This window comes from Ranitomeya imitator, chromosome 3 (genome assembly GCF_032444005.1).
Source record: "Ranitomeya imitator isolate aRanImi1 chromosome 3, aRanImi1.pri, whole genome shotgun sequence".
NCBI lineage: Eukaryota > Metazoa > Chordata > Amphibia > Anura > Dendrobatidae > Ranitomeya > Ranitomeya imitator.
In genome coordinates, this window is record NC_091284.1 from 249,572,540 (window position 1) to 249,600,023 (window position 27,484).

A 27,484-nucleotide genomic window follows, 5' to 3' on the forward strand; every position below is an offset into this window, starting at 1 on the left:
GAAAAAAAACGCTAAGTACTTATTAAAACTAATGGTTATCCATTAAGGCTATTTACATTTATTGATGCTCCTTTTTTGCTGGAAACAAGCGGAGAATGGCAGTTAATATCAGCATTAGTCGGCTCTTAGTGTCAGGGCTGTTACAGCCACTGCTCTCTATGCACAGTTCAATGACTGAAACCGCACTGATGCCGATGCAGGTGCCGGGCTGGTCCAGAGCACTATTAACCTAGAGATAAACCCCATATCTGCAGGTTAATAGCGTTTTTTTTTCACACAAAAGTTTCCCTTTCCCTTTAAGGGTATGTTCACACGTTCCTGATTTCCATCCTTTTTTTTTCAGGACTGTTTTTTAAAAAACTGCAGCTCTTGGCAAAAAACGCAGGTCCTTTTTTTGTCCTTTTTTGATGCGTTTTTTGATCCTTTTTTTGATCCTTTTTTTTATGCAGTTTTCTATGCAGAGTCTGTGTGTTTTCTAGGAAGTTTTTAGGGTTAAAATGGCTGAAAATACCCTAACCCTACCCCTAACCCTACCCCTAACCTTAGTGGAAAAAAAAAAAATTCTTAATTTTTTTTTATTGTCCCTACCTATGGGGGTGACAAAGGGGGGGGGGTGTCATTTACTATTTTTTTTTATTTTGATCACTGAGATAGGTTATATCTCAGTGATCAAAATGCACTTTGGAACGAATCTGTCGGCCGGCAGATTCGGCGGGCGCACTGCGCATGCGCCCGCCATTTTGCAAGATGGCGGCGCCCAGGGAGAAGACGGCCGGACGGACACCGGGTAAGTATAAGGGGGGGAGATTAGGGCACGGGGGGGCATCGGAGCACTGGGGGGGGGGCATCGGAGCACGGGGCGGTGGGATTGGAGCATGGGGGGGCGGGATCGGAGCACGGGGGGCAGCCACACTCCGCCCACGCACTTCCGCCCGCTTCCCCGCACTTCCTGCTGCAGCGGTTCTGCACCACAAACCGCAGTAAAACCCGCAGATATTTTTTTCATCTGCGGGTTTTACTGCGGGTTTGACCTCACAATGGAGGTCAATGGGTGCAGAACCGCTGCGGCTCCGAAAAAAGAAGTGACATGGTACTTCTTTTTTCCCGCAGCTATTCAGCGCGGCTTTTTTTTTTATTTTCCGCATTGTGGGCACAGCAGTTCCTGTTTTCCATAGGGTACAATGTAATGTACCCTGCATGGAAAACAGCTGCGGACCCGCAGCGGGAAAATCACGGCAATTCCGCATGAAAAAAAGAATCGTGTGAACATGGCCTAAAGGTGACTCTGTCGGCACCGCTGCAGCACGCAGTGACTCTGTCGGCAGCATTACAACACACGGTGATTCTGTTGGCACCGTTACAGCACACGGTGATTCTATTGGCACCGTTACAGCACGCGGTGATTCTGTCGGCACCGTTACAGCACACGGTGATTCTGTCGGCACCGTTACAGCACGCGGTGATTCTGTCGGCACCTGTTGTGAATTCTGTTGTCGAAATCCCTCCTGTGGTCGTGAATGGTACTTCGGCGAGTTCTGTCTATGGGCTCTGTTGTGAATTCTGTGGCTGAGTTCACTTCTGTGGTCACAAGTGGTATTGCAGTCTCTGGGCTTCCTCCCTCAGGTGTTTTGGTGAGCTCGTTGGCTGCCTTGCTATTTAGCTCCACCTGAGTCTGTCTTCCTTGCTCCTTGTCAATGTTCCAGTGTTGGATCTGAGCTACTGCATCTTTCCTTGGGCCTGCTGCTCTGCTAGATAAGTGCTTCTAGTTTGTTTTCTGTTTTTTTCTGTCCAGCTTGCTATTAACTTTTGCTGGAAGCTCTGAGAAGCAAAGGGGTGCACCGCCGTGCTGTTAGTTCGGCACGGTGGGTCTTTTTGCCCCTTTGCGTGGTTTTCGTTTTAGGGTTTTTTGTAGACTGCATAGTTCTCTTTGCTATCCTCGCTCTGTCTAGAATATCGGGCCTCACTTTGCTGAATCTATTTCATTCCTACGTTTGTCTTTTCATCTTGCTAACAGTCATTATATGTGGGGGGCTGCCTATTCCTTTGGGGTATTTTCTCTGAGGTAAGTCAGGCTTGTATTTCTATCTTCAGGCTAGTCAGCTCCTCAGGCAGTGCCGAGTTGCATAGGTAGTGATAGGCGCAATCCACTGCTGCTTATAGTTGTGTGAGGATAGATCAGGTACTGCAGTCTACAGAGATTCCACGTCTCAGAGCTCGTCCTATTGTTTTTGGTTATTGCCAGATCTCTGTATGTGCGCTGATTACTGCACGCTGTGTTGCCTGATTGCCAGTCCTAACAGTACAAGGAGCCACACCAATGATTCCCAATAGAGGGAAAAAAGAAATCCTGACAGCATTTTTTTTTCTTAGCTCTGTCTTCAGTCTTTTTTTTCCCCTAGACATTAGAGTGCTTCAGGACACAGCTGTGGACATGGATATTCAGGCTCTGTGCTCCTCAATGGATAATCTCGTTGTAAATGTACAAAAGATTCAAGATACTATTGATCAGAAATCGATGCTAGAACCAAGAATTCCGATTCCTGATTTGTTTTTTGGTGACAGAACTAAGTTCCTGAGCTTCAGAAATAATTGTAAGCTATTTTTGGCCTTGAAACCTCATTCTTCTGGTAATCCTATTCAACAGGTTTTGATTATTATTTCTTTTTTGCGCGGCGACCCACAGGACTGGGCGTTTTCTCTTGCACCAGGAGATTCTGCATTGAGTAATGTTGATGCATTTTTCCAGGCGCTGGGATTGCTTTACGATGAGCCTAATTCAGTGGATCAGGCTGAGAAAAATCTGCTGGCTTTATGCCAGGGTCAGGATGATGTAGAAGTATATTGTCAGAAATTTAGGAAGTGGTCAGTACTCACTCTGTGGAATGAATCTGCACTAGCGGCTTTGTTCAGAAAGGGTCTCTCTGAAGCTCTTAAGGATGTAATGGTGGGATTTCCTATGCCTGCTGGTTTGAATGAGTCTATGTCCTTGGCCATTCAGATCAGTCGTCGCTTGCGCGAGCGTAAATCTGTGCACCATCTGGCGGTATTGTCTGAGAGTAAACCTGAGCCTATGCAGTGCGACAGGACTATGACTAAAGTAGAACGGCAAGAACACAGACGTCTGAACAGACTGTGTTTCTATTGTGGCGATTCTACTCATGCTATTTCTAATTGTCCTAAACGCACTAGGCGGTTCGATAGCTCTGCCGTTATTGGTACTGTACAGTCCAAATTCCTTTTGTCCATTACCTTAATGTGCTCTTTGTCATCGTATTCTGTCATGGCGTTTGTGGATTCAGGCGCTGCCCTGAATCTGATGGATTTGGATTATGCTAAACGTTGTGGATTTTTCTTGGAACCTTTGCGGTGTCCTATTCCGTTGAGAGGAATTGATGCTACACCTTTGGCCAAGAATAAGCCTCAGTACTGGGCCCAGCTGACCATGTGCATTGCTCCTGCACATCAGGAAGTTATTCGCTTTCTGGTACTGCATAATTTGCATGATGTGGTCGTGTTGGGGTTGCCATGGCTACAAACCCATAATCCAGTATTGGATTGGAACTCTATGTCGGTAACCAGCTGGGGTTGTCAGGGAGTACATGGTGATGTTCCATTTTTGTCTATTTCGTCATCCATTCCTTCTGACATCCCAGAGTTCTTGTCGGACTTTCAGGATGTATTTGAAGAGTCCAAGTCTGATGCCCTACCTCCGCATAGGAATTGTGATTGTGCTATCGATTTGATTCCTGGTAGTAAATTCCCTAAGGGTCGTTTATTTAATTTGTCCGTACCTGAACACACCACTATGCGCAGTTATGTGAAGGAGTCCCTGGAGAAGGGACATATTCGCCCATCGTCGTCACCATTGGGAGCAGGGTTCTTTTTTGTAGCCAAGAAGGATGGTTCGCTAAGACCGTGTATTGATTACCGCCTTCTTAATAAGATCACTGTTAAGTTTCAGTATCCCTTGCCATTGATTTCTGACTTGTTTGCTCGGATTAAGGGGGCTAGTTGGTTTACTAAGATTGATCTTCGTGGTGCGTATAATCTGGTGAGAATCAGGCAGGGAGATGAATGGAAAACGGCATTTAATACGCCCGAGGGTCATTTTGAGTATCTGGTGATGCCGTTCGGACTTGCCAATGCTCCATCTGTTTTTCAGTCTTTTATGCATGACATTTTCAGTGAGTATCTGGATAAATTCTTGATTGTTTACTTGGATGACATTTTGATCTTCTCAGATGATTGGGAGTCTCATGTGAAGCAAGTCAGAATGGTTTTCCAGGTACTGCGTGCTAATTCCTTGTTCGTGAAGGGATCAAAGTGTCTCTTCGGTGTGCAGAAAGTTTCATTTTTGGGGTTCATCTTTTCCCCTTCTACTATCGAGATGGATCCGGTTAAGGTTCAGGCCATCCAGGATTGGACTCAGCCGACATCTCTAAAAAGTCTGCAGAAATTCCTGGGCTTTGCTAATTTTTATCGTCGCTTCATCTGTAATTTTTCTAGCATTGCCAGACCATTGACCGATTTGACCAAGAAGGGTGCTGATTTGGTTAATTGGTCTTCTGCTGCCGTGGAAGCTTTTCAGGAGTTGAAGCGTCGTTTTTGCTGTGCCCCTGTGTTGTGTCAACCTGATGTTTCTCTTCCGTTCCAGGTCGAGGTTGATGCTTCTGAGATTGGTGCAGGGGCGGTTTTGTCACAGAGAGGTTCTGGTTGCTCAGTGTTCAAACCATGTGCTTTCTTTTCCAGGAAATTTTCTGCTGCTGAGCGTAATTATGATGTGGGCAACCGAGAGTTGCTGGCCATGAAGTGGGCATTCGAGGAGTGGCGTCATTGGCTTGAGGGTGCTAAGCATCGCGTGGTGGTTTTGACTGATCATAAGAACCTTACTTATCTTGAGTCTGCCAAGCGCTTGAATCCTAGACAGGCCCGTTGGTCGTTATTTTTTGCTCGTTTTGATTTTGTGATTTCATACCTTCCGGGCTCTAAAAATGTGAAGGCGGATGCTCTGTCTAGGAGTTTTGTGCCCGACTCTCCGGGGTTATCTGAGCCGGCGAGTATCCTCAAGGAAGGAGTCATTGTGTCTGCCATCTCCCCTGATTTGCGGAGAGTGTTGCAGAAATTTCAGGCTAATAAACCTGATCGTTGTCCGGCCGAGAAACTGTTCGTCCCTGATAGGTGGACTAGTAAAGTTATCTCTGAACTTCATTGTTCGGTGCTGGCCGGTCATCCAGGAATCTTTGGTACCAGGGAGTTGGTTGCTAGATCCTTCTGGTGGCCGTCTCTGTCGCGGGATGTGCGTGCTTTTGTGCAGTCCTGTGGAATTTGTGCTAGGGCTAAGCCCTGCTGTTCACGTGCCAGTGGGTTGCTTTTGCCCTTGCCGGTCCCGAAGAGGCCTTGGACACATATTTCGATGGATTTCATTTCTGACCTTCCCGTTTCTCAAAAAATGTCGGTCATTTGGGTGGTCTGTGATCGCTTTTCTAAAATGGTCCATCTGGTGCCCTTGGTTAAATTGCCTTCCTCCTCTGATTTGGTGCCTTTGTTCTTCCAGCATGTGGTTCGTTTACATGGCATTCCTGAGAATATTGTTTCTGACAGAGGTTCCCAGTTTGTCTCGAGGTTCTGGCGAGCCTTTTGTGGTAGGATGGGCATTGACCTATCTTCCTCCTCGGCCTTCCATCCTCAGACTAATGGCCAGACCGAACGAACCAATCAGACCTTGGAAACATATCTGAGATGTTTTGTTTCCGCTGACCAGGATGATTGGGTGTCATTTTTGCCGTTGGCTGAGTTCGCCCTTAATAATCGGGCCAGCTCGGCTACCTTGGTCTCTCCATTTTTCTGCAATTCTGGGTTCCATCCTCGTTTCTCTTCAGTTCAGGTTGAGTCTTCGGACTGTCCTGGTGTGGATTCTGTGGTGGACAGGTTGCAGCAGATCTGGACTCAGGTAGTGGACAATTTGACCTTGTCCCAGGAGAAGGCTCAGCTTTTCGCTAATCGCAGACGCCGTGTGGGACCCCGACTTCGTGTTGGGGATCTGGTTTGGTTATCTTCTCGTCATATTCCTATGAAGGTTTCCTCTCCTAAATTTAAACCTCGTTTTATTGGTCCGTATAGGATTTCTGAGATTCTCAATCCGGTGTCTTTTCGTCTGACCCTCCCAGACTCCTTTTCCATACATAATGTATTCCATAGGTCGTTGTTGAGGAGATACGTGGCACCTATGGTTCCATCTGTGGAGCCTCCTGCCCCTGTTTTGGTGGAGGGGGAATTGGAGTATATTGTGGAGAAGATTTTGGATTCTCGTGTCTCTAGACGGAAACTCCAGTATCTGGTCAAATGGAAGGGTTATGCTCAGGAAGATAATTCCTGGGTTTTTGCCTCTGATGTCCATGCCCCAGATCTTGTTCGTGCCTTTCATGTGGCTCATCCTGGTCGGCCTGGGGGTTCTGGTGAGGGTTCGGTGACCCCTCCTCAAGGGGGGGGTACTGTTGTGAATTCTGTGGCTGAGTTCACTTCTGTGGTCACAAGTGGTATTGCAGTCTCTGGGCTTCCTCCCTCAGGTGTTTTGGTGAGCTCGTTGGCTGCCTTGCTATTTAGCTCCACCTGAGTCTGTCTTCCTTGCTCCTTGTCAATGTTCCAGTGTTGGATCTGAGCTACTGCATCTTTCCTTGGGCCTGCTGCTCTGCTAGATAAGTGCTTCTAGTTTGTTTTCTGTTTTTTCTGTCCAGCTTGCTATTAACTTTTGCTGGAAGCTCTGAGAAGCAAAGGGGTGCACCGCCGTGCTGTTTGTTCGGCACGGTGGGTCTTTTTGCCCCTTTGCGTGGTTTTCGTTTTAGGGTTTTTTGTAGACTGCATAGTTCTCTTTGCTATCCTCGCTCTGTCTAGAATATCGGGCCTCACTTTGCTGAATCTATTTCATTCCTACGTTTGTCTTTTCATCTTGCTAAGTCATTATATGTGGGGGGCTGCCTATTCCTTTGGGGTATTTCTCTGAGGTAAGTCAGGCTTGTATTTCTATCTTCAGGCTAGTCAGCTCATCAGGCAGTGCCGAGTTGCATAGGTAGTGATAGGCGCAATCCACTGCTGCTTATAGTTGTGTGAGGATAGATCAGGTACTGCAGTCTACAGAGATTCCACGTCTCAGAGCTCGTCCTATTGTTTTTGGTTATTGCCAGATCTCTGTATGTGCGCTGATTACTGCACGCTGTGTTGCCTGATTGCCAGCCATAACAGGGCTCCCTCTGGTGGCTATGAGTGAAGCTGCTGCTTCTGAGGTTCCTTACACAGGTGACGTGGTTTATCCTGTGGTTGGCTGTTCTATTTAACTCCTCTCAGATCGTTACTCCATGCCAGCTGTCAATGTTTTTGCATTGGTTCAGTTCGCTCCTGGGTCTCTCTGGAGACCTGCCTTCTCCTGCAGAAGCTAAGTTCCTGATAGTCATTATTTGTTCACTATTTTCTTGTCCAGCTGGTTATCATGATTTTGTCTTGCTAGCTGGAAGCTCTGGGATGCAGAGTGGCCCCTCCGCACCATGAGTCGGTGCGGAGGTCTTTTTTGCACACTCTGCGTGGTCTTTTGTAGGTTTTTGTGCTGATCGCAAAGTTACCTTTCCTATCCTCCGTCTATTTAGTTAGTCTGGCCTCCCTTTGCTGAAACCTGTTTCGTTTCTGCGTTTGTGACTTTCATCTTTACTCACAGTCAATATATGTGGGGGGCTTCCTTTACCTTTGGGGAATTTCTCTGAGGCAAGGTAGGCTTTATTTTCTTTCTCTAGGGCTAGATAGTTCTTAGGTTGTGACGAGGCGCCTAGGTCTGGTCAGGAGCGCTCCACGGCTATTTCTAGTGTGTGTGATAGGATTAGGGCTTGCGGTCAGCAGAGCTCCCACATCCCAGAGCTCATCCTGTATGAGGTTTAACTATCAGGTCATTCCGGGTGCTCCTAACCACCAGGTCATAACAGTACAGCTGGCCCAAAGTATTAATGCATCTCAATAGAGGGATAAGAGAACTTCTGAGACCATTTTTTTTCTTTGCACTGTGTTTTGTCTTTCTTTTCCTCTAGACCTTTGGGTGGTTCAGGACACAGGTGTAGATATTGACATTCAAGGTCTGTCCTCTTGTGTGGATCATCTCACTGCAAGGGTACAAAACATTCAAGATTTTGTGGTTCAGAATCCTATGTTAGAGCCTAGAATTCCTATTCCTGACTTATTTTCTGGGGATAGATCTAGGTTCTTGAATTTCAAAAATAATTGTAAACTGTTTCTAGCTTTGAAACCCCGCTCCTCTGGTGACCCCGTTCAACAGGTAAAAATCATTATTTCTTTGTTGCGTGGTGACCCTCAAGACTGGGCATTTTCCTTTGCGCCAGGAGATCCTGCATTGCGTGATGTTGATGCGTTTTTTCTGGCGCTTGGATTGCTTTATGATGAACCAAATTCAGTGGATCAGGCAGAGAAAATCTTGCTGGCTTTGTGTCAGGGTCAGGATGAAGCGGAGGTGTACTGTCAGAAGTTTAGAAAGTGGTCTGTGCTTACTCAGTGGAATGAATGTGCCCTGGCGGCAATTTTCAGAAAGGGTCTTTCTGAAGCCCTTAAGGATGTCATGGTGGGATTTCCCACGCCTGCTGGTCTGAATGAGTCTATGTCTTTGGCCATTCAGATCGATCGGCGCATGCGTCAGCGCAAAGCTATGCACCATCTGGCGGTATTCTCTGAACATAGGCCTGAGCCTATGCAGTGTGATAGGACTTTGACCAGAGCTGAACGGCAAGAACACAGACGTCGGAATGGGCTGTGTTTTTACTGTGGTGAATCCACTCATGCTATCTCCGATTGTCCTAAGCGCACTAAGCGGTTCGCTAGGTCTGCCACCATTGGTACGGTACAGTCTAAATTTCTTTTGTCCGTTACTCTGATTTGCTCTCTGTCGTCCTATTCTGTAATGGCATTTGTGGATTCAGGCGCTGCCCTGAATTTGATGGACTTGGAGTTTGCCAGGCGCTGTGGTTTTTTCTTGGAGCCCTTGCAGTATCCTATTCCATTGAGAGGAATTGATGCTACGCCTTTGGCCAAGAATAAGCCTCAATACTGGACTCAATTGACCATGTGCATGGCTCCTGCACATCAGGAGGATATTCGCTTTTTGGTGTTGCATAATCTGCATGATGTGGTCGTTTTGGGGTTGCCATGGCTACAGGTCCATAATCCAGTGTTGGATTGGAAGTCTATGTCTGTGTCCGGCTGGGGTTGTCAGGGGGTACATGGTGATGTTCCATTGCTGTCAATTTCGCCTTCCACTCCTTCTGAAGTCCCTGAGTTTTTATCAGATTACCGGGATGTATTTGAAGAGCCCAAATCTGGTGCCCTACCTCCTCATAGGGATTGCGACTGTGCTATTAATTTGATTCCTGGTAGTAAGTTTCCTAAGGGCCGTCTGTTTAATTTATCTGTGCCAGACCACGACGCTATGCGGAGTTATATAAAGGAATCCTTGGAGAAGGGTCATATTCGTCCGTCGTCGTCACCATTGGGAGCAGGGTTCTTTTTTGTGGCCAAGAAGGATGGTTCTTTGAGACCTTGTATTGATTACCGCCTTCTTAATAAGATCACAGTCAAATTTCAGTATCCTTTGCCGCTGATGTCTGATTTATTTGCTCGGATTAAGGGGGCTAGTTGGTTCACCAAGATAGATCTTCGTGGTGCGTATAATCTTGTGCGAATTAAACAGGGTGATGAATGGAAAACAGCATTTAATACGCCCGAGGGCCATTTTGAGTGCCTGGTTATGCCATTCGGGCTTTCTAATGCTCCATCTGTGTTTCAGTCCTTTATGCATGACATCTTCCGAGAGTACCTGGATAGATTCATGATTGTATATTTGGATGACATTTTGGTCTTTTCGGATGATTGGGAGTCTCATGTGAAGCAGGTCAGAATGGTGTTCCAGGTCCTTCGTGCGAATTCTTTGTTTGTGAATGGGTCAAAGTGTCTCTTTGGAGTTCAGAAGGTTTCATTTTTGGGTTTCATTTTTTCCCCTTCTACTATCGAGATGGACCCTGTTAAAGTTCAGGCCATTTACGATTGGACTCAGCCGACATCTGTGAAGAGCTTGCAGAAGTTCCTGGGCTTTGCTAATTTTTATCGTCGCTTCATCGCTAATTTTTCCAGTATTTCTAAACCGTTGACTGATTTGACCAAGAAAGGTGCTGATGTGGTCAATTGGTCCTCTGCGGCTGTGGAGGCTTTTCAGGAGTTGAAACGTCGTTTTGCTTCTGCCCCTGTGTTGTGCCAGCCAGATGTTTCACTCCCTTTTCAGGTTGAGGTTGATGCTTCTGAAATTGGAGCAGGGGCTATTTTGTCACAAAGAAGTTCTGATGGCTCGGTGATGAAACCCTGTGCCTTCTAGAAAATTCTCGCCTGCTGAGCGCAATTATGATGTGGGCAATCGGGAGTTGTTGGCCATGAAGTGGGCATTCGAGGAATGGCGACATTGGCTTGAAGGAGCTAAACATCGCGTGGTGGTCTTGACGGATCACAAGGATTTGACTTATCTCGAGTCTGCCAAACGGTTGAATCCTAGACAGGCTCGATGGTCACTCTTTTTCTCCCGTTTTGATTTTGTGGTTTCATACCTTCCGGGATCTAAGAATGTGAAGGCTGACGCCCTGTCAAGGAGTTTTGTGCCTGACTCTCCGGGTGTTCCGGAGCCGGCGGGTATTCTTAAAGAAGGGGTAATTTTGTCTGCCATTTCCCCTGATTTGCGGCTTGTGCTGCAAAAGTTTCAGGCTGATAGACCTGACCGTTGTCCTACGGAGAAACTGTCCCTGATAGATGGACTAGTAGAGTTATCTCTGAGATTCATTGTTCAGTGTTGGCTGGTCATCCTGGAATCTTTGGTACCAGAGATTTGGTGGCTAGATCCTTTTGGTGGCCTTCCTTGTCACGGGATGTGCGTTCTTTTGTGCAGTCCTGTGGGACTTGTGCTCGGGCTAAGCCCTGCTGTTCTCGTGCCAGTGGGTTGCTTTTGCCTTTGCCGATCCCGAAGAGGCCCTGGACGCATATTTCCATGGATTTTATTTCTGATCTCCCTGTTTCTCAAAAGATGTTGGTCATTTGGGTGGTTTGTGATCGCTTCTCTAAGATGGTCCATTTGGTACCCTTATCTAAATTGCCTTCCTCCTCTGATTTGGTGCCATTGTTTTTCCAGCATGTGGTTCGTTTGCATGGCATTCCAGAGAACATCGTCTCGGACAGAGGTTCCCAGTTTGTTTCGAGGTTTTGGCGGTCCTTTTGCGCTAAGATGGGCATTGATTTGTCTTTTTCTTCGGCTTTCCATCCTCAGACTAATGGCCAAACCGAACGAACTAATCAGACTTTGGAGACATATCTGAGATGCTTTGTTTCTGCTGATCAGGATGATTGGGTGTCCTCCTTGCCTTTGGCTGAGTTCGCCCTTAATAATCGGGCCAGCTCGGCTACTTTAGTTTCTCCTTTTTTTTTGTAATTTTGGTTTCCATCCTCGTTTCTCTTCAGGGCAGGTTGAGCCTTCGGACTGTCCTGGTGTGCATGCGGTGGTGGACAGGTTGCAGCAGATTTGGACTCATGTGGTGGACAATTTGACATTGTCCCAGGAGAAGGCTCAACGTTTCGCTAACCGCCGGCGTTGTGTTGGTCCCCGACTTCGTGTTGGGGATTTGGTTTGGTTGTCATCTCGTCACGTTCCTATGAAGGTTTCCTCTCCTAAGTTTAAGGCTCGTTTCATTGAGCCATACAAGATTTCTGAAGTTCTTAATCCTGTGTCATTTCGTTTGGACCTTCCAGCTTCTTTTGCCATCCATAATGTGTTCCATAGGTCGTTGTTGCGGAGATACGTGGCGCCTATGGTTCCCTCCGTTGATCCTCCTGCCCCGGTGTTGGTCGGGGGGGAGTTGGAGTATGTGGTGGAGAAGATTTTGGATTCTCGTGTTTTCAGACGGAAACTCCAGTACTTGGTCAAGTGGAAGGGTTATGGTCAGGAAGATAATTCCTCGGTTTTTGCCTCTGATGTTCATGCTGCCGATCTTGTTCGTGTCTTTCATTTGGCTCATCCTGATCGGCGTGGGGGCTCTGGTGAGGGTTCGGTGACCCCTCCTCAAGGGGGGGTACTGTTGTGAATTCTGTTGTCGAACTCCCTCCTGTGGTCGTGAATGGTACTTCGGCGAGTTCTGTCTATGGGCTCCCTCTGGTGGCTATGAGTGAAGCTGCTGCTTCTGAGGTTCCTTACACAGGTGACGTGGTTTATCCTGTGGTTGGCTGTTCTATTTAACTCCTCTCAGATCGTTACTCCATGCCAGCTGTCAATGTTTTTGCATTGGTTCAGTTCGCTCCTGGGTCTCTCTGGAGACCTGCCTTCTCCTGCAGAAGCTAAGTTCCTGATAGTCATTATTTGTTCACTGTTTTCTTATCTAGCTGGATATCATGATTTTGTCTTGCTAGCTGGAAGCTCTGGGATGCAGAGTGGCCCCTCCGCACCGTGAGTCGGTGCGGAGGTCTTTTTTGCACACTCTGCGTGGTCTTTTGTAGGTTTTTGTGCTGATCGCAAAGTTACCTTTCCTATCCTCCGTCTATTTAGTTAGTCTGGCCTCCCTTTGCTGAAACCTGTTTCATTTCTGCGTTTGTGACTTTCATCTTTACTCACAGTCAATATATGTGGGGGGCTTCCTTTACCTTTGGGGAATTTCTCTGAGGCAAGGTAGGCTTTATTTTCTTTCTCTAGGGCTAGATAGTTCTTAGGCTGTGACGAGGCGCCTAGGTCTGGTCAGGAGCGCTCCACGGCTATTTCTAGTGTGTGCGATAGGATTAGGGCTTGCGGTCAGCAGAGCTCCCACATCCCAGAGCTCGTCCTGTATGAGGTTTAACTATCAGGTCATTCCGGGTGCTCCTAACCACCAAGTCATAACAGGCACCGTTACAGCACGCGGTGATTCTGTCGGCACCGTTACAGCATACGGTGATTCTGTCTGCACCGTTACAGCACGCGGTGATTCTGTCGGCACCGTTACAGCACGCGGTGATTCTGTCGGCACCGTTACAGCACGCGGTGATTCTGTCGGCACCGTTACAGCACGCGGTGATTCTGTCGGCACCGTTACAGCACGCGGTGATTCTTTCGGCACTGTTACAGCATGCGGTGATTCTGTCGGCACCATTACAGCACACGGTGATTCTGTCGGCACCGTTACAGCATGCGGTGATTCTGTCGGCACTGTTACAGCACGCGGTGACTCCATCAGCACCATCACAGTTAATGGCCAAGTCGGAACATACGCCAAATCCCATTTTCCGGGCTGGGGGGTGTTGAGGCCGTAAGCCCCGATGGGACCACAGAACGTGGGACACAGCGCAGTGTGACTGGGCCCTTAGCACTAGAAGTCCCAGAGAGGGGTCATTTAACATTTCTACCTTAGAGCTCGAAATTTCTGGGATTTCTAGTGTTAGAAGATGCCGGCTGTCTTTTTGTTTGGGCTTAAAAAACCCGCTGGTAGGTCTTTTATTCTTGAGTGGAGTTACCGCTCCAGAAACGATAAAAAACCACTTAAAAAGTTGCCTCATAAAATAATGCCAGCGTTTCTGGAGCGTCTTTCCAGCCTAGATAAAGACGTGTGAACATAACGCAATGTCCCGACACTGGGTTTCATGTCTGTCAGTTTGCTTTCCCTATTACTGTCAGACCGGCTAAAACCACAGACACAGCAGAAGCCACGCACCACAGCGTGACACTACCGAACGGCGCGGCACGGCACTGCACTCACGCTCAACACATCAGTGTGCGACAACCTCCAGCGGTTCGCAACAATCTCTGGCCTACAAACTACACTTCCCGTCATGCCTTGTACCCACTCCCGGACGTGCTGAGCCACGTGGTGCGGCTTTTGGCCAATCAGAGGTTGCGGCGGTGTGACCTGAGCCGTGTGTGCCGGCAGTAGTAGGCCCCAGTGAGTTAGCAGCTGCGGTGCCTCCTGAGCTGTGCGCGGTCTCCGGTATCACCATGTTCCTCACACGGTCCGAGTATGACAGGTGAGTGTGATACCTGGCGGGGGGAGACATCACGTGATGCTGGACATCAGCTTCCAGAACCACGTTAGAAAATGAAAGTAGTTAACCATGTGTGTCCTGGGCTCTTCTGTTCCTTGTAGTGAGGGGGTCTCCTTTATAGTGGGTGGGCTATCTGTAGGTGCCGGGATCTGTCATCATTGCTGATCATGTACATGCCGCCATGGTGGATCTGCCTCTTTATAGGTATGGCCCCCTTGTGCTGGACACGTTGATGGGGGCAGGTGGCCGGGTGTCTGGCTTATGGGTTATTCCCACTGATGGGTATTGTCACATAGCGCTTATAAAGACGAGCACTTTTCCAGTTTACTGCTTCTTTCATTTTGAGCTATTCTTTAGATATAAACGCTTTTATTTACAGCTTGTTGCCTTGGAGATCGACCACCGCTGCTAGACATGCTCGTGCTTACAGTAGCTTTTCTCTTGCGCTTATAAGCGCTGTTTTGTAGTTGGGAAGGATCTCTCGTGCGCTGTTACCTCCTAATCCTGGCAAGCTTCAACGCAGTGGTGGTCGGTCTCCTAGGTAACAAGCTGTAAACAAAAAAATCCATACAATGCAGGGATTCTAGCGGTGATACCTAGTTGACCGTTAATTCACGGACCACTGTGGACAATCACTCATGTGACTAGGTTGTACCCACAGACAGTGTACTATTGCCTCGAGCTTTTCCAGCGTACCCGCCTTATAGACTTATTTTCACCTCCAGATCTTTGTCCCCCACTTCACTGTGTGTAAAAGCTTTGCTGGTGCTGTGTCACATGACTGTAACAGCCACTCTCGGCCTTCTGAGGTCATGTGACATGTCCGCACACGGAGCAGTACAATGTCTAAATGGGCTCATTAGGAATTTATATGGATGCCCTGGGAAAAGAAGTAATACATTTCTTTATTTGGCAACTGATTCTTGTTTTGTGTAGGGGTCAATAACCCGTCCGCTGCCCTGACTCATCTCGCCGTGTATATTCCTGAACATATGAACAGCAAGTCAGTTTGACGTAGAAATGTACGCCCTCATTCTTTTGAGGTTTTTTGTCGGTGGGTTTCGGAGTGTAGCTGCCTTAAAAAGACAGTGTGCACAAACACTAATACTGTATGTCCTGTCAGGCTGACTAGCAACAAATCAATTTTCAGTCATGACAGGATGGCGGCCATTTTAGTTCCCCCAAACAACCCCCTTAATATACAGTTTACAGACTTCAGGCACGGACACCCACAAAATGTACTTAAAGGGGAGAAAGTATAAGCGTATGTTCACACTACAAACAAAAATCCAAATCTGTGACAGAACCGTGACAGGAAAAACACGGCTGTATGAACCACAATGCAGTTTTGTAATTGGAGCCAAAGAGTTCTGTTCACAGATTTTGGAACGGAAACGTATTCATTCTGATAAACTCCATGCAATAGCGCTCCATGTGAAAACACCCTAAAGGAAGCGCAATTTCCAGTTTGAAGATAAAAGTCTATTTCCCAGAAAGCGCCGTCATCCTTATATAATGTACTGGTGTTGGTGGCGCTCAGTCGCCGTCATCCTTATATAATGCACTGGTGTTGGTGGTTTTAGTCGCCGTCATCCTTATATAATGTACTGGTGTTGGTGGCGCTCAGTCGCCATCATCCTTATATAATGTACTGGTGTTGGTGGCGCTCAGTCGCCATCATCCTTATATAATGTACTGGTGTTGGTGGAGCTCAGTCGCCGTCTTCCTTATATAATGTACTGGTGTTGGTGGCGCTCAGTCGCCATCATCCTTATATAATGTACTGGTGTTGGTGGAGCTCAGTCGCCGTCTTCCTTATATAATGTACTGGTGTTGGTGGAGCTCAGTCGCCGTCTTCCTTATACAATGTACTGGTGTTGGTGGCGCTCAGTCGCCGTCATCCTTATATAATGCACTGGTGTTGGTGGAGCTCAGTCGCTGTCTTCCTTATATAATGTACTGGTGTTGGTGGTGCTCAGTCGCCGTCATCCTTATATAATGTACTGGTGTTGGTGGTGCTCAGTCGCCGTCATCCTTATATAATGCACTGGTGTTGGTGGCGCTCAGTCGCCGTCTTCCTTATATAATGCACTGGTGTTGGTGGTTTTAGTCGCCGTCATCCTTATATAATGCACTGGTGTTGGTGGAGCTCAGTCGCTGTCTTCCTTATATAATGTACTGGTGTTGGTGGCGCTCAGTCGCCGTCATCCTTATATAATGCACTGGTGTTGGTGGAGCTCAGTCGCTGTCTTCCTTATATAATGTACTGGTGTTGGTGGTGCTCAGTCGCCGTCATCCTTATATAATGTACTGGTGTTGGTGGTGCTCAGTCGCCGTCTTCCTTATATAATGTACTGGTGTTGGTGGAGCTCAGTCGCTGTCTTCCTTATATAATGTACTGGTGTTGGTGGTGCTCAGTCGCTGTCTTCCTTATATAATGTACTGGTGTTGGTGGTGCTCAGTCGCCGTCTTCCTTATATAATGTACTGGTGTTGGTGGCGCTCAGTCGCCGTCATCCTTATATAATGCACTGGTGTTGGTGGCGCTCAGTCGCTGTCTTCCTTATATAATGTACTGGTGTTGGTGGTGCTCAGTCGCTGTCTTCCTTATATAATGTACTGGTGTTGGTGGTGCTCAGTCGCCGTCATCCTTATATAATGCACTGGTGTTGGTGGAGCTCAGTCGCTGTCTTCCTTATATAATGTACTGGTGTTGGTGGTGCTCAGTCGCCGTCATCCTTATATAATGTACTGGTGTTGGTGGCGCTCAGTCGCCGTCATCCTTATATAATGTACTGGTGTTGGTGGTGCTCAGTCGCTGTCTTCCTTATATAATGTACTGGTGTTGGTGGTGCTCAGTCGCCGTCATCCTTATATAATGCACTGGTGTTGGTGGCGCTCAGTCGCTGTCTTCCTTATATAATGTACTGGTGTTGGTGGCGCTCAGTCGCTGTCTTCCTTATATAATGTACTGGTGTTGGTGGTGCTCAGTCGCCGTCATCCTTATATAATGCACTGGTGTTGGTGGAGCTCAGTCGCTGTCTTCCTTATATAATGTACTGGTGTTGGTGGTGCTCAGTCGCCGTCATCCTTATATAATGCACTGGTGTTGGTGGAGCTCAGTCGCTGTCTTCCTTATATAATGTACTGGTGTTGGTGGTGCTCAGTCGCCGTCATCCTTATATAATGTACTGGTGTTGGTGGTGCTCAGTCGCTGTCTTCCTTATATAATGTACTGGTGTTGGTGGCGCTCAGTCGCCGTCATCCTTATATAATGTACTGGTGTTGGTGGCGCTCAGTCGCCGTCATCCTTATATAATGTACTGGTGTTGGTGGCGCACAGTCGCCGTCATTCTTATATAATGTACTGGTGTTGGTGGCGCACAGTCGCCGTCATTCTTATATAATGTACTGGTGTTGGTGGTGCTCAGTCGCCGTCATCCTTATATAATGTACTGGTGTTGGTGGCGCTCAGTCGCCGTCATCCTTATATAATGTACTGGTGTTGGTGGCGCTCAGTCGCCGTCATCCTTATATAATGTACTGGTGTTGGTGGCGCACAGTCGCCGTCATTCTTATATAATGTACTGGTGTTGGTGGTGCTCAGTCGCTGTCTTCCTTATATAATGTACTGGTGTTGGTGGAGCTCAGTCGCTGTCTTCCTTATATAATGTACTGGTGTTGGTGGTGCTCAGTCGCCGTCATCCTTATATAATGTACTGGTGTTGGTGGTGCTCAGTCGCCGTCTTCCTTATATAATGTACTGGTGTTGGTGGAGCTCAGTCGCTGTCTTTCTTATATAATGTACTGGTGTTGGTGGTGCTCAGTCGCTGTCTTCCTTATATAATGTACTGGTGTTGGTGGCGCTCAGTCGCTGTCTTCCTTATATAATGTACTGGTGTTGGTGGTGCTCAGTCGCCGTCATCCTTATATAATGCACTGGTGTTGGTGGAGCTCAGTCGCTGTCTTCCTTATATAATGTACTGGTGTTGGTGGTGCTCAGTCGCCGTCATCCTTATATAATGCACTGGTGTTGGTGGAGCTCAGTCGCTGTCTTCCTTATATAATGTACTGGTGTTGGTGGTGCTCAGTCGCCGTCATCCTTATATAATGTACTGGTGTTGGTGGTGCTCAGTCGCTGTCTTCCTTATATAATGTACTGGTGTTGGTGGCGCTCAGTCGCCGTCATCCTTATATAATGTACTGGTGTTGGTGGCGCTCAGTCGCCGTCATCCTTATATAATGTACTGGTGTTGGTGGCGCACAGTCGCCGTCATTCTTATATAATGTACTGGTGTTGGTGGCGCACAGTCGCCGTCATTCTTATATAATGTACTGGTGTTGGTGGTGCTCAGTCGCCGTCATCCTTATATAATGTACTGGTGTTGGTGGCGCTCAGTCGCCGTCATCCTTATATAATGTACTGGTGTTGGTGGCGCTCAGTCGCCGTCATCCTTATATAATGTACTGGTGTTGGTGGCGCACAGTCGCCGTCATTCTTATATAATGTACTGGTGTTGGTGGTGCTCAGTCGCTGTCTTCCTTATATAATGTACTGGTGTTGGTGGCGCTCAGTCGCCGTCATTCTTATATAATGTACTGGTGTTGGTGGTGCTCAGTCGCCGTCATCCTTATATAATGTACTGGTGTTGGTGGAGCTCAGTCGCCGTCATCCTTATATAATGTACTGGTGTTGGTGGTGCTCAGTCGCCGTCATTCTTATATAATGTACTGGTGTTGGTGGCGCTCAGTCGCCGTCATCCTTATATAATGTACTGGTGTTGGTGGCGCACAGTCGCCGTCATCCTTATATAATGTACTGGTGTTTGCGTCATTATAACACTGTATAACGTGCAATCTCTTTGTCTCCTCTCTCTCATTAGGGGGGTGAATACTTTCTCACCAGAAGGTCGACTCTTCCAAGTAGAATATGCGATTGAAGCGATTAAGGTAATTATTGTTTGTTTATGCAGTAACTTGTGTGTGTTACCAAACAGAAACTGAAAGTAAATCCGCAAGTCATCCTCGGAGGGAGACCTTCCTGGGTTTCTGTGAATGTCTCTGATCCGGCTTAGTCAGCTGCCACCTTTCCTTTATTGGGTATATTTATTAGCACTACAGCTTGGAAGTATAAAGGGTCATTTTTGCTTCTTGCAATTTTATGTATTTCACTTTAATGTAAAGTTTTTTGCGAGCCCCACTCTTTGATGTTCTCACTTTGATATGTAACCTGACTAGCACTACAATATCCCAGAATATAATGCCTATGAACCTTATAAAAAAACAGGATAAATATAAAGATATAATAATTTAGTTTTGCTTGTAAATTTGAGACATTACATCCACACAATATATTAGTTATTTATAGTGATGGTGGCTAATAAATGTTGTCATGCCTGCGGCTCAGTTCCGATGTGTTTGTACTACTGCACCATTTGTATTTTTTTAATTGGCTGCCAACTCTTCGGCTATGTGCACACATTGCAGATTTGACTGTGGAATTCTCTGTGCAGATTCTGAAACCACAGGTCAGAATCTGCGCCTTTTTTTGGTATGTGCACACGTTGCAGATTTTTCTGCGGATTTCTTCCTTTTTTTTTACCCCTGCAGATTTCTATTATGGAATGGGTGCAGCAGATCTGCAAAAAGAAGTGACATGGTCCTTTTTGAATCTGCTGTGTTTTCTGTGCAGAATTTTCTGCACCATTAGCACAGCCTTATTTTTTTTTGCCGTTGAGTTACATTGTACTGTAAATCACTTCCGGATCTGCAGCGTTTCTGCGCGGGGAAAAAAGCTGCAGATCTGCAGGAAATTGCAACGTGTGCACATACCCTACATAGCTACCTTTGTTGCCCCTGACAAAGCACATTGTGCGAAACCAGCATGTGAAAACATCTGGGCATCCCCGTCCTGTTCTGACTGTTTGGTGGACTGCTTTGGTATCTTCCCTGCCACATACTCCATGTGATAGAAGTTTATGGCTTTCGACGTATATGGTTGTTCTTGCTCAATATTTCTGCACTGCTTTGTTTCCTGCAATCCTCCCTGTAGAATGTTTTCTTGTCTTTTATAATTACACTATATTTGGTGCAATATTCATGTACTTTTCCATACAGCAAGTATTTTGTTGATGTAGTTGGTTTTGCAAAAATACCAAGCTGCACCATAATTCCAACTTATTTTACTCCCGCCTCCCTTGTTATAATAATCTTTATCTTTATTTTTATATAGCGCTAACATATTCCACAGCGCTTTACAGTTTGCACACATTATCATCGCTGGTCCGTTGGGGCTCACAATCTAAATTCCCTATCAATATGTCTTTGAAATGTGGGAGGAAACCGAAGTACCCGGAGGAAACCCACACAAACACGGAGAGAACATACAAACTCTTTGCAGATGTTGTCCTTGTTGGGATTTGAACCCAGGACCCCAGCGCTGCAATGCTGACCACTGAGCCCACCGTGCTGCCCATTATGGGTCATCCTTGTTTGGCATGATGATTTGCATATGACACATGGACCTCGACAACCAGTTTCTTGGCTGAAGCTTGGCTTTACTACAACTATGTGATTGAATAAATGGGCTACCTTGTGGGTTGTTGTGCCTTTGTGGCCACTGTAATTGTGCTCTGTATTTCGCAGCTTGGCTCCACGGCCATCGGTATCCAGACATCGGAGGGAGTATGTCTTGCTGTTGAGAAGAGAATCACCTCTCCATTGATGGAGCCAAACAGCATCGAGAAGATTGTAGAAATAGATGCTCATATAGGTAACGTATATCGGCTACTACCTATGTTTAATTGATTGCTGACCAACCATGTTGTACCTTGGTGCTCCCCACAAATTGAAGACTAAGAACACAGCAGTTGTTCGAAACGCGTTCAGTCGTCCATGGCTGCTCCCTAACTATTTTGCTGCTTATTTGTAAGCCCTTGTTCCAATTTTTAAATGTTTGAATAAAGTATTTTTTGATATTTTACATCCTGGAGCTGGACTCCTACATTTTTCTACTCCCCACAAATTGCCCATCGGGCTTGCTGTATGTACCTTCCGAACTGTTGGCAGTGGCTGATACTGCTGCAGGTCATAACATTTTTAGAATGTGATACAAAAGTCATAACCATATCATAGTTTGATAAAGCAAATTAATTGTAAAATGTCTTCCCCTCTTTTGTATTTGCGAGAAGTGTGGAACATACAAATGTTTTGGGACCTTAAGTATAGCAGATAACAGTTGTATATAGGATTAAAGGGAATCTTTAATCAGGTGTTTACCACCTAATCTGGGAACAGCGTTATGTAGGGGCAGAGACCGTGATTCCAGCAATGAGTTACTAGGCTGCTTGCTATTATTCTGTTTTATCAACAGGAGATTATCGCTAGAGGACTAGTAAACCTGCTGCCAAATAACCCAACCATGACTGGCAGCTTTCTGCCTATGCACAGAGTACACAAATAGCTGCTAATCAGTGGTGTGGACAGGTTTATACAGCGCTCAGCAATCAGAACTACTAGACTTGCAGCAGAGAGAATAGTGGTTTAATCAAAACTGAAGTACGCAGCCCAGTAAGTGATACGTCGCAGGAATCAAGGTCTCTGCTCCTACATTATGCTGCTCTTAGATGGGTTAACATAACCTTAGTGACAGATTCCATTTAATAATGCCCGGTGCATGTGTATAGTAAAGAACGACACCAGTGTGAACTTGGCCCCCAACAGCGTGTGCTCTGTTATGAAGATTTCTATTTTCCAATTCTTTCTTTCTAACCTCTGCTCCACTCTAATGATTTCTTTCCGATCCAGGCTGCGCCATGAGTGGGTTGATTGCAGATGCGAAGACATTAATTGATAAAGCTAGAGTTGAAACCCAGGTATGATCATATCCCAGTCCAGTTTTCAATGCCGGCATCTCTGGATACAGTTGTATTCATCGTTCTGTCTCTTCTTCTAGAATCACTGGTTCACATATAATGAGACGATGACTGTAGAGAGCGTCACGCAGGCTGTCTCTAACCTGGCGTTGCAGTTTGGGGAAGAAGATGCTGACCCTGGAGCAATGGCAAGTGCTACTCCCAAGGACGCAGATCTTCGCAGCATTCTGATATTTCTGTGTAAATTTTCCTTTCATTCTTTTTTTTTTTATTGTATTTTAGAGTCGCCCATTTGGAGTTGCTTTACTGTTTGGTGGAGCAGATGAGAAAGGACCGCAGCTGTAAGTCAAGCAATAGTATAGGCAATCACTATATAAAATTCTAGATCTGATTGATTAAAAATCATTATTCAAATTTAACCTCCGCCGGATTCCACTTTTTTTTTAGTCTATTTAGTTATATGGGGCTTTTTTTTTTTGTAAGGCGTGTTGTATATTTATGGGACGTTATTTTGGGGCTCATAAATAATTTTTTTTTAATACTTTTTATCATATTTTGAGAAGTTTTAGAAAGGACCTGTCGCCAGGTCAAAATTGGTCTCTTCGTCCCCTTATAAAAACCAGAAAAATGATCCAGTTCATGGAGGTGGGATCATACATCGTGGTGTGTTTAGGGAATAGAGTAATTTCTCAAGTGAAGATCTTCACGATGCAAAGCACAAGTACAAGGCTATTCTTTATGCATAGCGATAATGTACTTTGGTCTGTCATCTACATGATTGTGGATTCTCTTCCGGCTTCATAGCAGTTTTTTGTGTGACCTGTCCCCCTCATGTTCCGCAGCTTTCACATGGATCCCTCGGGGACTTTTGTGCAGTGTGATGCCCGTGCCATCGGCTCGGCTTCTGAGGGGGCACAGAGCTCTTTGCAGGAGGTCTATCATAAGGTGAGTCTGAAGCTTGGTAACTTTCCTGCATTACATGAAGGCACATAAAACTGTACAGTTGACATAAACAGGGGCATTTATCATTCCAATACCCAAAACACTCTTATGTGCTCGTTGATTATATAACATATGCCTGAAATCATTCTAGAAAAATATTTAGAATTGAGAGTCCTCCGTGGTTGATACCTTTTAATGGCTAACTGAAAAGATGGCAACAAATTGTAATTGCAATTTGTTACCATCTTTTCAGTTAGCCATTAAAAGGTATCAACCACTGTGGACTCTCACGTCTAAATATTTTTCTATCTACTGGCTAACACTGTACAAAGATATACATCTTTCCTGTATTAAATCACTCTGGAAATCTAAAAAAAAATTGGAGACAAGGAATAGGGATGATATAGCCAGCCTTTAATCAGTGTGCATAGCTGCAGGTAGGAGGTCCAGTTTCATACATTGAAAGCTTAAATAGACACGCAATAGAGTTCAAACATAAAATGTTTTTTTTACATTATTTTTAACACTTTCACGACCTTTGACAAATAGATACATCAGATGTAGTGTCCCTCCCTTTGATGTGGACTCTGGCGCTGAACCCTCGTTTTTTCCTGGCACATGACATCTGATTTGATCAGCTATCATGTGCCTCTTAACAGCCGTGGGTGGAATCACGATCCACACTTTTTTTTTATCTCCACAACATTGCAATACCGGGCAGTTAAGACATTGTATCTACTCCAGAACGGTTATCAATGAAAACATCAGCTCTGTGCGTAAAAATAAAGCCCTCACCCAGCCCAAGATCCCGAAAAATGGAGACGCTATGGGTGTCGGGAAATGGTTTATTTTTTCTTTTCAAATTGTATTTTGAAGATTTTTCATGGTTGAACCTCTTTAACGCAAATGGATTTCTATGTATATACTGGTGTGTAGTGATCGTGTGGCCTCTTTTGTACAGTCCTTTTAAAAGTAGTAATAAAAGTTATATTTGATATGGCCTTTCTTCTTCGAATGTAAACTGCTGGTATTGAAACTAGCCTCAGTCCCAGTAGATGCAGCGGGAGCGGAGCTGTATGTTCCAAGTCCTGTGATGGCGCCATCTCTGGACGCACATGTACATCCTAATATGATAAATTAATTCACACCAGTGCATACATAGAAATCCATGTGCGTTAAAGAGGTTCAACTATGAAAAATCTTCAAAAACCAAAGTGGCCTTAAACCAATATCTGACAAGAATTTTTTAACAATACACCCAATTAGTTAGTGTTTCAATTTTTTTTCCATGTGTGATAAAATTGGACTAATTATTCCGATCAGACTCTGACCAGAATGTGTTACAAGTGTCAAGTGATTTTCTCATACATGGAGAAATTGAAAAATAAATAATTCTCAAGTCTTCATTCTGACAGTCAGTTAAATCGGACTGCACTCTGATGTCAAAGGGTTGCGGTCTGATTTATTTATTTTTACATGGACTTTTTCAATTGCATTTCTAATTTTTGATCCGACCCTCGGATCAAAATGGGACATGTCTCTGATATTTTCCGCTGACCACTCTGTCTGAGGTTAATATTGGGCATGTTAATAGCTATATAGACTATCGCAGGCACAAGTGCTATCAGTAGAATAGCACTACTATGCAAAAAATGGATGTGTGAATGAGGCCTTAGTCATAGGAGGAGCCCTCCCTCTGTTAGCCCATCAGCACCCCGCAATCTGGGAGTCTTATGTCTTTAGTTTGCAGCCCCCGTAATATGGCTATATCTGCAAAAAATGAAAAAAGTGTGGCTCCTGGATCACACAATAAATAGACTGGGGAAAAAAAGTTTTGTCATTGGGGTCAAAATAGGCGCCGTGTTTTTTAACACGTTATGTAATTTCTAACAGATGTGTTGTGAACATGACTGTCTGACCCTTAATAATATACACCTTTGCACCCAGCAGCTGGTGGTGGAGGAGCCTGGGGCCGGATCGGCCCATCAGGCCCCTACTGTAGAGCAACACCTCACATGGAAAGCTGGCTTTTGTTTGGGGGCTGATGGACTAATGACATGGTCCTCCACCGGCAGCCATCTTTAACCCTGGAGAGCTGTGCAGTCTGTGAAGAAAGCTTCTGTAACCAGAAGTGCCTTTCATATTTGGTGGCAGAAAGTCATGTCCTCAGCACAGCAGCTACCATGAAGGTGAAGTGTAACTGTCACTTCACATTTTATTGTATATGATAAACACTGAATAACTGCCAACCGGTGGTGGTGGTCCTAAACCAATCAGTGGTAGTCTGCGATCTGAGCCCCCTTTTGATAACTCAAAATGCTGCTTTTGTATGTAGGGCAGTATATGGCCTTATAATAAGCCTATGCATCTGAGCTGTGTAGAGACCCCTGCCGTTTGTATTAAGCCTGTACACCACTGTGCGCGCTACATAGGAGAGCAGCACACTTCACACTGGTGTGTTCAGCGAGTTGTGGTGGTTTTATGATCCGAACCCCACTAATTTACAGCTAGTTACAGTTCCTGTTGTAAAATGACAATGCCGACATGCGCGTATAGGGAGAGACATGTCACTGTAGGGCAGCGGGTGGGAAGAAGCTGCCGGGGACCCGCCAGTCTGACTAGTCTCTTGTGCTTTTTGGACCCCGAAGTATGTCTTCCTCTAGAACTCGGCAGTGTTTCAGAGTAATACGTACCTGCCTGAGATAATATAGCCCGTGCCTGATACCTGCTGAGCCGTAGATCGGGCAGCATGTGTCAGCTTCACTTTTTAATTATATTTTCTAATATAGTATTTCAACTCATTACTAGTGATGAGCGCAAGTGCTCGTTACTTCAGTGTGCCTAGGGTGCTCGGGTACGTCCAGAGTATCGCGGGTGCTCGAGTGACATGTTCGTGGCCCCACGGCCGCATGTTTCTCGGCTGTTATACTGCCACACAACATATGAGGGTTACCTGTGTCTGGCAATCCTTGCATATTTTGTGACATTCTGCCGCGAAACATGCGAGTGCGGGGTCTCAAAAATGTCACCCGAGCACCCGCGATACTCTGGACATACCCGAGCACCCTAGGCACACTCGAGTAGGAAGCACTTGCGCTCCTCACTACTCATCACCACGGCTTGTCGTAGGTGACCGTGTTTTGCTTTGCATTCCGATAATTTCTGTCTGACTGGTACGCAGCTTTTGGTGTATCTCAGCTCCATCTTACTGTAGGTTAGATGTGACCAGTACAGCTGCGGCAGTAACATGAAGGATTGTATAAATTACCATTACTAGATGCCTAATATGTGAGATCTTAAATATATGTTTTATTTTAAAGTCAATGACCCTAAAAGAAGCCATTAAATCATCACTCACAATCCTAAAGCAAGTGATGGAAGAGAAACTGAATGCCACAAACATTGAGGTAGGTTATTCTTCCCTGTGGAATAAAATGTATCCGTGCACTTTCTGCTTTCTGACTTGTGGGCGACAGCTTCTATGTTTTACCCCTCCACCTTCAGGAAGTGAACCCACATTGCTTTACTGATGTAAAAGGTTCAGCTCTAATTTCTCACCGCTCAGGCTCTCCGATGAGCTATTCTGGGTGCGGGTGGCTATATTTGGGGGATTGCAGTGGCAGATTCTTTGTTGACATCAATCACACTCACAGCAGCTGCTCCGTCCATCTCCTGCTGGTCTTTACCTCCCACCACTGTCATTCTTCACCTTTCTCCTTCCTCCCCTTTGCAGCTTGCCACGGTAGAGCCTGGGAAGAAATTTCACATGTACTGCAAGGAGGAACTGGAAGAGGTTATCAAGGACATCTAAGCAGCAAAATCACAGAGCTGATTGGTCCACAGCTGCCCGGATCTTAGTTGATTTTTCCTTGTTTTTTTTATATATAATTATCTGTATAGAGATGCAGGTTCCAGACGTCTCAAATAAACCTTTTTCTTATACTTGAGAACTGTCATGGTTTCTCCATATGCGATAACCTGACTTATCACTGATAATTTCAATTATTGTAGAGCTGCCTCCTGTTAGTTTTCATGCATTTTACTGATATCGATTAATAGCAACTCGCTGAAAAGGACTTAACATCAAAAAGCATCACAGAATAAAGGCAGCTGTATTTACCAACAGCAGATCACAATACTAAAGCACTACAAGGTGCAGCAAGCCCAATGATAAAGGAGGAGGCAGCACAGATACTGATGATACGACCAATCATGGAGGGATAGTAGTATAATAAATGCACACAGCTAAGGCCTGAGTAGGGCACCCATACTATTAGATTAGGCAGGCTGCCCAGCAATATATTAGTGTACCCCACAAGGACAGTGACTGGCTTATTCATCAGTGACACCCATACTATTAGATTAGGCAGGCTGCCCAGCACTATGTTAGTGAACCCCACAAGGACAGTGACTGGCTTTTTTATCAGGGACACATGCTATTATATTATGTGCTCATGTAACAGGAGCGATTGCCACTTCTTCAAACCAAATCTAACAGTGTAAAGGGGTATTCCCTATAGAACTATTCTCTTAGAATAAGTAAAGTACAAACATAGCTAATATAATGAAAAGCATGGTGTAAACAAA

General features: G+C 45.7%; 1 protein-coding gene across 1 annotated transcript; it reads left to right on the plus strand.

The window, feature by feature from the left end:
- Positions 1-13,926: 13,926 nt before the first annotated feature.
- PSMA5 (proteasome 20S subunit alpha 5) lies at positions 13,927-26,847 on the plus strand. The gene is made up of 9 exons (XM_069756348.1): positions 13,927-14,064; positions 18,965-19,031; positions 20,727-20,853; positions 21,888-21,955; positions 22,036-22,143; positions 22,238-22,296; positions 22,798-22,900; positions 26,218-26,304; positions 26,631-26,847. The coding sequence occupies exons 1-9, from the start codon at positions 14,036-14,038 to the stop codon at positions 26,706-26,708; spliced, it is 726 nt and encodes a 241-aa protein (XP_069612449.1). The 5' UTR covers positions 13,927-14,035; the 3' UTR covers positions 26,709-26,847.
- The last annotated feature ends 637 nt before the right edge of the window (positions 26,848-27,484 follow it).

Bases quoted from the DNA above. Each gene is read 5' to 3' on its own strand.
- PSMA5 (XM_069756348.1), top strand. From the start codon at position 14,036: ATGTTCCTCACACGGTCCGAGTATGACAG. The intron at 22,144-22,237 runs GCAAGTGCTACT...ATTGTATTTTAG, and splicing joins ATGCTGACCCTGGAGCAATG to AGTCGCCCATTTGGAGTTGC. The intron at 22,297-22,797 runs GTAAGTCAAGCA...CATGTTCCGCAG, and splicing joins GATGAGAAAGGACCGCAGCT to CTTTCACATGGATCCCTCGG.